At 31.8% G+C, this 14,380-nt stretch overlaps 1 protein-coding gene across 3 annotated transcripts in view; it reads right to left on the bottom strand.

Annotated features, from left to right (window-relative positions):
• LOC128227738 (receptor-type tyrosine-protein phosphatase S-like) overlaps positions 1–6,526 on the bottom strand; it is a 34,976-nt gene extending 28,450 nt beyond the window's left edge. For 2 of the 3 annotated variants that reach the window (XM_052938545.1, XM_052938543.1), the window contains exons 1-3: positions 6,428–6,526; positions 6,112–6,252; positions 1,479–1,588 (exon numbers count right to left, since the gene is read on the bottom strand). In XM_052938545.1, the coding sequence (XP_052794505.1) occupies positions 1,479–1,539 (61 nt within the window). In that variant the 5' untranslated portion in view covers positions 1,540–1,588; positions 6,112–6,252; positions 6,428–6,526. Of the gene's footprint in view, positions 1–1,478; positions 1,589–2,459; positions 2,561–6,111; positions 6,253–6,427 lie in introns of those variants that run through there. The other variant, XM_052938544.1, reaches the window with a different exon arrangement.
• Positions 6,527–14,380: the final 7,854 nt, after the last annotated feature.

Below are 14,380 nucleotides of genomic sequence, written 5' to 3' on the forward strand. Positions count from 1 at the left end.
TCGTAAACACATGAAATAGTCCCTTTAACACCAAGGGCTGATTTCTCAAAAAAGGTAAAGCTGTTATAGATTATTATGTGTTTAATAATGAGATTAAGCAAACTCACTATCTATGGTTTGACATTAAGGGCGCACAATATAGGTTGATGTTTTGTAATGAATTTTCGTGTTTAAGTCATTTTACTTTAATGATTAAAACAAACAAATGTATATGATTTAGGTAAAGATAGACAAAATATTAGCGATGTTTTGGCGCTGTTTTACTGGGGAATTTGTGATCACGTACCTATTCATTAAAAACACATTTATAAAGGCTAATATTTATCTGGACCTAAATGGTACGTTTTGTTTTTGTTTTATCATTTAAGTAAAACGATTTAAACATAATAATGCATTTAAATTAAAATAAGATTGTTTTGCATCAGCCTCTATTGTGCGCCTTTAACTGGTTAAAAAGTTTGTTCTAAAGTTGTCAAAGCCTTTTACATAAACTAACATCGAGATAAATTTAAAAAAAAGTCTATTTCGTCATATCAAATTAATTCTATTTTAATTATCTTAAGTCAGACATAAACACGACTAAAAATTAACCGAAATGGTTATGTTTCTTGAGTTATAGCCCATTGGTATACACAAATTTAACTGTTTTTCTTGTGAAATTCCTTTAATTATGTAAGACATTTGTTTGACATGTAAAAGTATCTGTATAGCCGCCATTCCATCATAACAAAAGTCAAAGCGTATAAAAGGACACAGTGATTCTTAGCAATTTTTGAGTAGTATACTATTAAAAAAGCACGAAATCATACTATATTTCTACCTGATAATATAAAGCTAACTCTTTTGAAATACTATCTCTTAGGAAAAACTGCGTAAAAAAGTGTTGTTTTTTATAATAAAAAAAGGCGGTCATAACATTTGACAAATGCTCCCAATCGGTCAAGCATATATGTTGAATGAAAGGTTCGATTAAAAATAAACTGTAACAATGGTATTCATATTGTACAACAATACTGTCCACGTGTGACCTTGATATATAATGCTAGTTTGGTTGAATTCTGATAAATATGTTAAACGCAAATATAGCTGAGAATATAAATTAGTATGATATCAATGTTTTGTAAAATTGACCTAGTGTGACGCCGACCTTTGAGATAAGAGTACGAATTGTATGGGCGACACATCCTACCATGGTAGTCTATAACCCGTGAAAATTGACTACTGATTGCCAATGAACAGCTTACTAGTAATTGCTGCGACAAAGCGTATAGCAAACAAATACATATTGTGCATCAGTGACCTCCAAGTGTTGCATTGGTCGTTGGGATGCGTGCATGGATTTATTGCGCGACGATTTTTTACACGGTGCTATACATCTTGTTCCGTTTGATTGAATTCCCTTTAAAATAGTTAAAAGTAAATGGTTGTTAAACATTGTCAACAATGTTTAAAGATTCAAAACTTCAATATTTCAATACCAGTTTCCGATGAACCTCGAAGCACACTCATGGCAATCAATGCAAAGAACACAGAGTACATCGCCAGTCTTAGGGTGTTAAAATGAATGAAATCAGCAGTCTACCAGGAACTGAAATGCATGGATAAGAAGATTTAATCGAATGGTACGATATATGTTTGGTTTCTATAACAACAGCACTAATAATAATGAAACACATTTGTATTAAGGTCGGGAAACAATCGCATCACAGTTGACTACAATAAATGTGAAATAGCCAGCTTTAACGTACAAGGAGTACACATGACTAAGGCATACCACTATCCAAACTATAGATGATAATTGTTTGATGAAAGATCGCAAAGCTTTTCAATGAGCGGCTTTTTCATGACAGAAATATTTACTTTTAGATTAAACGAGATAAAATGTATCGCAATCCTATGATTCAAAAGAAAATAACTTATATTTAATTGTAAAAAATCGGGATGAATTTAAACCAAATTAAGGTGATGACGTGATTGTCTTCTTCCTACAACTGTGCGAGTTGACGTTCGTTTCTACAGGGAATCCGGCAACCATTTAGGTTACTGTTAACACACATTTCAATTTACTCACAATTTCAAACGGAGAGTTTTGTAGTATTTAATCATCGTTTATTTCAGTTTACTATCGGAAAGGTGAAATAAATAATTAGTTTATGTAAGTATGGTTGAAGTCTAGATGCATTGATTTCGATACATTTGAGACACATAATCAATTTTAGTGGTACAAACTATTGCACAATAGCTGTCAGACTAAACAACATAATTTAAAAACGCTTATAAAAAAGACATTTCGCGGTAACCAGTTATGTTATAACTTTTTAATTCAATAAATTTCACTAGTTTTTATACAAATAAAATACTACCATGAGATCATGAAAAAGGAATTTATATACATGGTTTACGAATTTATATTTTTATACTACATTCAGATTGCTTTTCATAAATACAACTAAATGTACCTGAAATCCAATTGCCAAAGAAATACAGATGTAAAATTAAACTTGGATTAATCCACTATCAGTCATCTGTGATCTTTGTTTTTCTCTTCCTTCTGTTCTTTATTTATGTTAGTCATCTCTTGGGAAACAATAATATTATGAATCATAGTGAACACTTAAAATTATTGAGGAAGGTTATTTGTTTTACTTTTCCTGTCTTATTTCAAGTACCTTTTCTTCATATCTGTACACTTCAAGGTTTAAGACAATGAAATAATATATTAGAGTTTAGTTTAGAAAACTAAAAGCTAGGTGTTTACCCTTCGTTTATTCTACGTCTTACTCTGCTATCACTTCAGAACACTTACAAGTTTGACTATTTAATTGATTAGCCGTTATAAATAATCTGCACAGATGCAAGGCTTTTGACTCTTAATCAAATGTATCGTAATGTAATGTATATATATATATATATATATATATATATATATATATATATATATATATATATATATATATATATATATATATATATATATATATATATATATATATATACATCCGTTGCAAGATGTGTAGCTGTGATAAGAAGTTGAGCAAATTTTACAAAATAATATTTATCTGATTTTTAATCCAAAAGCATTATTGTTTTACCAGAAATGTTTTCATACAAAACACATGTGTCAAAATACTACCCAATCAACAATGTGTTAATGCTATGTGGTGGTTGCAGCTGTTTCATGAAAGACGTTTGAAATTTTGTAACCAGGAAATTAATTTTATCCACCATTTTCATTTGTTATTGAATATATTCCTTGTTATAAAAGATACCATTAAGAACCCACAATACATTGTTGATAAGTTAATTTGGGGCACGTTGACAAAATCATAATTATACTGTCGACAGACTAAACTTTTGGCGTTTTAACTTTTTGCCGTTCGCACCCATTTGGCGAACCACAGCAAGTCATATCTTTGTGTGGTTTTTTGTTTGTTTTATTTCAATTGATTGCACTATACTGAGCATTTATTACATATTTGAACAAGATATTATGCAGACATATATTCTAACCAAGTTTCATAAAGATTTGACGTAAATTGTTGAATTTATGACGTGGAAAGATTTTCCTAAGATTTGACCTAGTGACCTAGATTTTGACCAATATTAAAAATATGCAAGATATAATGCAGACAAGCATTCTGACCATGTTTTATCAATATTTGATAAAAATTGTTGAATTTATTATCTTGAAATATTTCTAATTAAGATTTGACCTAGTGACCTAGTTTTTGACCCGAGTTGATCCATATTCATATATATTCAAGATAACATGTTGACAAATAGTCTGACCAAGTTTGAAAACCATTGGATAAAAACTCTTGATTTTATTACATAAAATGAAAACTTAAATGCAGAATTGTTAACGCCCGCCCGAACGCCCACCCACCCGGTTTTCGCCATTCTATAACCCGTAATTTTCAGATGAAAAATCCGGCTAATAAAAATTAAACACAACAGTTACGGAGTAGCAATTTGTCTTTTGTTTTGTTATTTAAAGCGATCGTGATTTACACACTCCATGCCACCGGGTGGGGGGTGATTTACTGTTTAAAAAATGAACGTTTTTCGACATTAATTAAAACGTTAAAAAAAATGTAAATTTGCATTTATGCTGATGTTGAGGTTTGAACCAAACATGTTTCATGCCAAGTTTGAAGTTACTACAACCAAAACTCGCAAATATATTGTTAAAAAAGTAAAAAACTGATCGGGTTTACAAACTCAACCAGTACAGTGTACAGAATGTTAGTTAAAACTGCACTCCATGATTTCGCCAGTCACCATTCGCAGGCAAAACGATTATCGATAATCGGTCCGGGCCGCAAAACGGATAATCGTCCAGTCATGCAAATACTCGCGGAAACCCGGTACAAATGTATAACTAAATATAGTAACACATATGTATGTATTGACAAGTTAATCGGGCCATCTTCTTCCTATTCATCCCGATAAATGGGTCAAGTAATCGTTGGCACACACGTGATGACATCAGCATCAACTATTATGTTGTGACAATAGAACTTTAAAGGCCAAAAATAACTTCACCTAAGACTTAATATATGGGCGAGACGATGCAAAATGAAAGAGTGAAAGGCATTTTTAAAGGGATACAAAATAGTTTTACACTTGATAGCTGGTCAAAAAGTACCAACTTAAATACATTATTTTGTTAAGATAAGAAGTATTAGCATTAATGGCTGTTTTATATTTTAATCTGTACAAAAGCATATGCTTTTTTTATTCGTTAAAGAGAAGTAAGTTTAACAAAATAATACATTGTAATAACACGCTTCTTATGCGCATCATTCAAGAGATTTTCATTTTAAAATGCAATTTCACAATCACCTTTCTGATGAATCACTTAATATAGATTTCCATTTATTTTGACTAAAAAAAGAGTTTTAAATGAGGCAACCGAATTTACAGCAATGATGTTTTATTTCCTATTCAATTATGCGGAAAGGCCATTATTGCAAACATAATTCAGATAAAGTGCAACTATATATATATATATAATTTACGGGGAGATTGTCATTCCCATATTAATAAACTAATACATACAAGCCAGAGTTGACGCTACTTTGCATGTTGACGGTAAATAATTTATCAAAATACATTTTAGAAGGGATGTCTTTTCGAAACAGCCAATTGCTTCCAACCTATCAAATAGAAGTTTAGAATTAGTTCTTATATCCTAGAATATGTTTGAAAGTAAACTCTATTATTCTGTTTATTTTGGCAGTCATCTTGGACGCCATACTGAACTTGATATGGTCCAAAATATATTCTTATTACAATTAAGTATACTTGTCCAATGTTTACAAAATAACCCTGACCAGATATCAAGCTAAAGCACATCTTTGAAAGAAATTACCCATTTCGGTACTTCTTGGTGCCCATTTCGATGAGATTCTTTTTCAAAATGCTCTTTGAATGCCTCTAAAAATTGTGTTTATATTAGAAAATATATTTAAGATTATTTTTAAAAGTCATCAAATCCAATGGAGAAGTTCATGAGAAAGATATCATTTTCGTATATTTGGCAGGCATCTTTGGTCGCTATTTTGAATATTTATCACATATAACATTTTTTTTATATACAATTACACATATTCAGTTTAAAATAAAGAATGTTATGACAAACGACTTAATGTCAAAATGATGCACATTTGTTCTCCAATCGTATATATAAACCAAGTGGCGTCCATCTTGGACGCCATCTCTAACTATAAAAAAGTGGTGTCAGGCTATCAATCGCATTCTAGGTTCTACCTTGGTTACAAAAATATGCGAGAAAGGTTTTTCAAAACACCGCCATGCATGGTTTCAGCTGCCAATCAAGTATAAATTGAAATAACAAGTAGGATGTGAAGCGAACGTCAACGCTAGTCGGTTTTATTATGTCAAACAAGACGAATAACTCGATAATGAAAGCGCTAAGGGTCTGGGTATACAGGTGCGTATTGTCTCTGGCAACATATGTACCAAACTTCATTTCAATACCTTCAACTTTTTTAACTCTGAACAATGAACCAGCAAATATCTTGTTTCAAAATTGAATTGCAATTACATCTAAAATAATTGTACTAGTACATGTTTTTGATAGCTTACCTTGATAACTTTGATCATGACACTCACAAATACAAAAGTCCTATAAACTCATCAATATTCTTTGTTAAAATATACTGAAATATTCTAAACTTTACTGAAGATTTCCTTTTTGAACATCCTTTACTGGACTCCTCACTGGATCTGATAAAATTAAACAAGGAAATAGACACTTGATTTAGGATAATTATATTAATTATTGTTAAATGAGCATTTAAATTTCCTTAATTAAACATATAATATGCAAAATTACAATGGAAACTATATGAACAACTAAACTCATGAATATGAAAACAAAGTTCACTTAAATATATAATACACTTCTCTTTATGCTATGATATTAACACTTAAATATGCTTAAACATCATTTTGAATTCCTCTTTATATGTAAAATATGTTCATGGCAATGCTGTTTATCTCATGAATGTGACATGAGTTTACTGAATAAACTTGAAACTTGAAACATTTAACAAATTCCCCTTTAAGAGGCTAAGTTTAAAAGCCTTGTTGAAGCCTTGTTCAAATTGAGTCATTGTGCTTACTTTTATAAACAAACACCTGACAGTGACTGATAGATACATATTTGTAACAGACATTGTGAAAACAAGTTTGAAATGATTTTATAGCTCTAACATGAACTTTTGATGATGTTGTATCACTAAAACAAGCATTTTGTTCACATTTAACTTGAAAGTTATTGTTTCGTAGTCTGATCTTATACAACGCAACCGGTACGTAACTTTAAAGGGGCTAGATGGTTTAAAAATCGGCAAATACAGTATTCCCTCAAAACAAGCCTAGCATTGTCAATGCGAACTAGTAAGAGGCCGATAATTCATCACTTTATACATGGTTAAAATAATGAACGCAACAATCATGTTGCTGTTTCATCTGTGTTTCCCCGTTTAAAATAACGCATAATGGTTTCCCAGTTTAAATAATATAAAACAGTTTATGAGTACAGTACAGATTTTACAAGTTTTTATTGAATTGTTTGTACGTGTTTAAATCTCTTCTAAAATTGTTCACATTTTAGATAACTGCAGCTCAAACTACTATTATTGATATATTTTTCACATTTGTGACGTCACATAAAGTGTATTTAATAAGCGCGCCACTTATACTGTTCTGATAGGCTGGTGATGAGAAGCAGTTTCCGACAAATCGAATAAACGGCGAATTTTAGGTGCCCTTTGTGGTTTTTTATATGTTTATTTAATAATATTAATATACTAAATATAAGACTATAATAAGAGAAATATTATTAATCAGAATTTACCAAAAAATTAAACCCTAAAATTTACGACGGTCAATTCATTCTCGAAATCAGGCAGACACTGAATATCAATGATATGTTTATTCATTTCTGATAGGAACTTGTGTTTGGATACCTTTTAGTGTATGTGAGTGTGAAACTAGCACGACAATAGTGTTCACAAATATGTACACTGATCATCGTTTGTATAATCAATTTAAGAAAACCTTGTAGCTATTCATAGATATGCTAATTAGCTTCACACGCATGCGCAATTCGCTGCCTTTAACGATCCCCCAAGTGCGAGTTTGTGTACAAAATGAAAAAAAATAAACATTAAATAGTAATATTAATAACTTACGTATCTCGGTAAGAACTCTGACTTTTGATTACCTAGTAACCATATAATTGAATCGCAGTACCTTCTTTATGAAGATCTAAAGAAAGTACGCAAAAAAGCGATTTGTCGGAAACTGCTTATCAACCAGTACCGACGCTATTTGTAAACTTACTTCGATTTACGTGGTAGACAACCCTAGTAAATTTCGAATTGGAAAAATGAGCAAATACTGCGGCAGATACATGTGTCGTAAGTGATTTGATACATCAGTAAATAAGATTCTATGCGTTGTATACAATGACGTCAATTTCATGTAAGATTTTGACAATTTTCATTTTTTCTTGCAATTGTATCATGTGGTGCCTAGCCCCTTTAAGGGTTAATAGGCATACATATGTACACCGCGACAGACTACACCTGCATCGTTATATGTGAACAAGTAATTATGGATATAAGAGGCAACTAAACGACGGTATTGTGACTGTAAAACAAATGGCATAACATATTGTGATCAACCTAAGTTTAACGATTTAATAAACTCTGGCATACATCTACGTATTATAGATACAGGGTTATATCATTGAAGAATAAAAACAGAACGAATTTCAAATATCTAAGTCAGATACTTGAATAATACTAAATATATTCATTAAGTGATATAGTTTAAATATTAGACATGTTTGCCCTTTCAGCACTTTGTAATGTAGACCTTCTTTTGACATTCATTTGGACAACTGAAATTCATGTGCCCAATGTTCGATGCTTGTAAGCAAACAACAAGAAGTAAATTACAAATATTTTATGAACATGAGATTGTAGAAGCATATGGTTTAAAGATTTAGCTCATTGACATGTCAGAACAATGACTTGTTTAAAAATGCTGTTGACCTTGCTCGAATCACGCCTTTTGAAAGTAGATAGATATATGCTAGTAAACCTTAAATACCTATCACATTGCAAACGATGCATTATTATAATTTACGTCACGTAAAGTGTTGTAGCTAGGGACTTAATGAATCTTTTGTTATCTTTATACCATTGTGGACTCTAATATTCACATGATGCCAATCAACCGTTACATAATAATCACACGAGTTGATGCAAATTATTTTCTGAACATAGTTATTGCACTCCTGAGATTTAACGTAAAAGGTAACAGATATTGATAAGTGTTCTAGCTAAGTTGATGAAAACGTGTTTTATTTTAAATGAACATACTATCTGCCAGTCCTACTATTCTTGTGGACAATAAAATACACAATGTTTCTTCTAGAATTAAATAAGCTAACGTAAATGTCTGTGGACTTTCGTCAAAAGATCCCTGACTTTATAGAATTTGTAAAACTCTAATATGATACTGTGCATTTAGTATAAACTTAATTGTATTACTTTGATGATCCTGTTATTGATTCATATATAGGAATACACCGTGAGCATTTTCATAGTATATCAGGGGATGTTGGATTTTACAGAAAACGACACAACAAACCTTTTTCTCTAGAGTAGGTTTGTGTTTATAATTGCTAAAGGTAGATGCGGTAAAGATTCCTTTGTTGGTAGAAATACTTGTTATAACAGAAGTTTACTTGATTATGAATTAATGTCTCTTCAGAATTTTTCACGTGTTAGATAGTTAAGTGTTCATGACTCTGACCCAATAAATTGTGATGTGATTTCTTGTAAAACAATAAACGTTAGTGCTGTTATTACGTTGTTGTGTGTGAACGAAGTACAGAATCTTGTTGATGATGCAAACAAACGTATCTCTACTAAATGTGGATAATGTCATAAAGAACATAAACCCCATTGCGGATAGATCAGTTAGGGATAAATTTACTACTTGTTTTAATGAGCAATATGTTAGATATAGAGCTTGACATAAATGATGTTTTTGCTTTAAGTAGGCCTAATTACGTTTTTCATAACCAAATTTGTTAAAATCATTTGATTGTTTGACCAATTCTGAAAAAAATGGAAGAGCACTTGATATATATTCCCAAAATGTCTTGTTTATCGTTTATATAAATCTGGTTATTGTTTGTGAATACTGTTTAATTATTTTTTCTGTTAATTCAAGAAATGTGTTTGGTAAATTTAGAACTATGAATCATTTTTTGCCAATAGAAAAGGATGCATCTGCATTGAACGTAATCAAAGACTCTGTTCTCTCTGTTATAAGAATGGTATTGGTGACGAATTTCATTGTTTTTCTTTGAGTGTGAATATTTTATTTAAAAATGGAAGAAACTTATTCCGAAATACTATTACATCCATCATAATTATTACAACCTCAAACAAAAAAATCTTATAAACTTATATAGTTTAACTATAGTTTAGGCCCAGAACCACTTAGGATTAAATCATTAGAAAGAAAAATGCGTATATTTGGTGGCATATATTACTGCCGTAAGATGACCTGTTAGCATTCGCGAATTGTTTCGTGTTAACAACTTATTATTCAAGCTATTTAGTTAATAGTGTAATCTTTTTGGTAAATATCATCATTCTCATTCATCAGAGGTTTGAAAATGATAAATCTCATACGCATAGCATCATCGCTGTGGTTACGAGAATGAATATCATAAGACCAAAACAGGCTTGAACGTGCCCAAATCTGCCACCTGTTACATGTATCGTTTTTAGCTGTACAACACTAACAGGTCAACTAGTTATGGTTTGCTTATTCCACTTATTTAGTAACATAATAACTGGTAAACTAGATAAGATTCGTGTTACCAGTTAACTTTAATAAATGCATTTTTAGGTTTTCGAAGTAACTGGTAATCTAGATAAAAATTTGCGAATTCCACGTAGTAAGCAACATATTAACTGGTTAAATAGATAAGATTCGTGTAACTACTTTTAATATCTATACATGCATTCTCGATTCAGGCACTTACAGGGTATCCAGTTATTGTTTGATAATTTCAACAAGTTATATAAAAAACTGGTTAACTAGATAAGATTCGTGTTACCACTTATCTATAAATAGATTTATACAACCGGTGATCTACTTAATTATAATTTGCTAACTTCACTTAGTAAGTGACTTAATAAGTAACTGAACATTTTCAAATGAAATATCTCATGGAGAAAATAAGTTTCGGTTTCTAAAATAAATGAGATGCAAGCGTTTTCGCATGAAAATTAATCAATGTTGTTTAGTGTAACATCGCCGGTTTAACGTGTCAATACTATTGTCTTATTACCTCCCCTTTCTTCAGTTGAATATAAAATAGCTTTCAATTGAAACGTTTTATCGAAACTTGTGTAAGTATGGCTTTTTTTGTTTAAAGAAATATTTCAACCATGCGACAGAGTATTTAGCATTTATAGTCACGTTATATGCAAATTGCGCGTTTAATTTTGGTTTAGTTGCATTTTGTATAATCCTTGGGGTAATTCAAATAAGGTTAAGAGAAGTCATTTGGATGTACATACACAAATAAGTATACATCACTTTAAGTACAACAATCAAAATATTATGATTTAAATTCTAGATTTCAAATAGATTCGTCACCGACTTTGCCCTTACATTGCTGAAACATCCAATTACTGTTAATTAAATATGTTGACACTGGTTACTGATAATTTAATAAAGTAATAAGATGCCTGTTATCTTACGGTTTTGAAATGCTGATCGATTGTATGTGTGTAGGGGCGGTTTCAGGATTTCGCGTTAGAGGGGCGCACATTTGAAGTGCAACAAAGAACGAACGCTCGCTTCCTAAAGAATTCGAACAATACATGGTTTAAAAGGGTTAGTTGGGGCTCGAAGTTGTCCCCAAAGAAAGATTAAGACATTCCAAGTGCAATATTTTCGTATTGTTCCTCGAATATTGATGTAAAAATGTAAATTTTAACAGTTTTAGCGGGGGCGCGCGCCGGGTGCGCCTCCATCGTCTTAATCCGCTATTAAATTTATGTTTTTGTTCGGAACTTTAACAGTAAACCCAACACATAGACAATCCTATGTTGAACTACATTTCCCGATAGCTTTTATTTTACTCGTTGTAATTTATCCACACATATGTTATCAAAGTTCCGCTTCTTGTTACCGTTCCGATATGGGAAGTTAATGGACGAAAACAAAGGAAACACTCTCAAACATGGTACAATAAACGGATACGACACAGTGGGAGCAGTTTCCTTCAACATTGTTTTGATAAGCTCGAAAACACACGTTTTAACGCACAAATTGTTGCATGTTTTATATTGGCTAAATATTGTATCTAAAAGTACATGAGGTATGAGTTAAATGCTTTTATTTGATATAACCGTTTATTCCTCCCTTTCTGAAGAGTACAATACATTATTAATAAAACAATACATAATTCAATCGGATAAAATAAAAAGTGAACATATGTTATGAACGAAAGTAACGCTTAAACAAAAATAGGTATATAATGAATTAGCATTATATTTGTGATCTAAGAACAATACAAACTATTACATATATACATGAAAACCGATGTCGTCTTTAAACATTTAATTTAAGAAGCATCAATGAACATTTATAACAATATTGAAATGGTCCCATGCTGTGCATAACATACTGATGCAATCAAAAATCACCACCGAGATTCGTGTGTTTATAATTGGTGTATTGTTCATTAGACCATCATGAAACTTGCTTTAAATGATAGTCTTTGTCAATACGTTAAATAAAATGATCTTGTAAAGAAAATCAAGGCATAATTTAATCTGACCAACATCAAACTTTTTTAGAATGATTGTCTGCATGGAAACTAGGAAAAGGTTGAAATATTGTTAAAATTGGATGAAAAACTAGGTCACTTGGTCAATTCCTAAAACATCTCTTGTGAACAAAATATAAGGTATAATTGTCATCGGACAAACATGAAACTTGCTAAGAATTATTAGAATGAAGAATACATCTTCAGAACACTGGATGTTACTTTCACCTGACCAACATAGAAAGTTTAAAATGATCAAGTATGAATATGGGTAGTATTGGGTAATAAATCTAGGTCACTAGGTCGAACCATCATACGATCTTGTGAATGAAGAATATTTGGACCAAGAAGAGTAGGTAAAGTTTATGGGTCGTGTCGGGTCAAAAACAAAGTCACTGGGTCAGGTCATAGAAGAATAATCTTATGTAATAATATCAGGTGCAATTTTCCGTGTTTCATAATGCAATTTGCTCAGAATTATTTTTATGATGAATTCTAGGTCGGTTCAAATATGGATCGCTATGGGTAAAAGACCAGATCACTACGGCAAAACCAAATACAAATCTAGGAAGTGTAAATTAATTGAGACATCATGGAACTAAAAATATCATCGATTTTAAAATATTGTATCATGTCAGGTAAACAACTAGATTGCTAGGTCAAATCTGAAAACAATATTGCGATCATTATATACGTTTTAATTTTCATCTGACATTATGCAATCTGCTCCAAATGATTGTGTCTAGTAAATTATGTGTCTTGCCGGTTGAATCCTCTGCCACTAAGTCAAATCAGAGAAAATATTCATCGAATGAGCATTTGGTGTATAAAATGTATAATGGTGAATTGTCTGTTTTTATGTGTTATGTCTTTTGCGTTGACCCTATGCCATTTAATAGGGTTTATGTTTAACTTTCCACTACTGTGTTTGTTTCTGTAATTTTTCATTTTTAAGGTTATTTATAAGGTCAGAAGATATACAATCAAGGCCGCAGTTTACGTTGTTGAGAACAATATTTCCTCGTAATAACACACGAACAGTTTGACATAGGTCCGTTCAAGTCTGTTGAACTAGTAGATCAAAATAAGGTTCAGGAGATGAAGGCAGTACTTGGAAAAACAAAACAACTCCGCGTCGTTAGAAAGACCTGAATGAGAAACATGTTGAAACTATATTGGTATGATGCCAGTCCTTTTTACTTTTATACGTTTTGAATTAATAAAATAGCCTTGTTCGGGCCTTTTCAGTGAAACTTTGACATATACACACATTGACAAGTTTTATGCCTCCGTCCGTCTATCCGTTTGTTCATGTCTGGCTTGTAACTTTGTCATACACAGATATTTTTAAAATAGATGAAAGCAAGAATGTACAGACCGGTCACAGTACAGACAATAAGAAACAGGAACTGTGCAGTACTGTATAGACCGGTCACAGTATAGACAATAAGGAACAGGAACTGTGCAATACTGTATATATTGGTCACAGTACAGACAATTAGACACAGGAACTGTGCAAGAATGTATAGCAGGGCACCGTACAAGAAACGAACGGTGCTTGACTGTATAGACCGGGGAACAGTCAATTAGGGACAGGTACTGTTCAAGATTGTCAAGACCGTCAAGACCGGGCACAGTGAAGGCAATTAGGAACAGTAGCTGTTCAATACTGTACAAACCGGGCACTGTACAATACCCATGACTGTTACCATAAGTATGTAACATCTGATACAAACACATTAAACTGTTTCAAACACTGAACCTATTTTGTGCTTGTGTTATATGTCTTATATATAAACCATGCGACACATTCTTTCAAAAACTAGATAACTAGGTCAAATCTGACATGAAATGGTATCATGTGAACGCGAAATCATGCAGGCGGAATAAAACAATGAATCCTATGTTGTTCCCCTATCGAACAACTGTATTATTTATTGTGCTTACCTCTATCAAGTGTAACCCATATTGTGCCCCTAT

The sequence above is a fragment of the Mya arenaria genome, chromosome 3 (genome assembly GCF_026914265.1).
Source record: "Mya arenaria isolate MELC-2E11 chromosome 3, ASM2691426v1".
NCBI lineage: Eukaryota > Metazoa > Mollusca > Bivalvia > Myida > Myidae > Mya > Mya arenaria.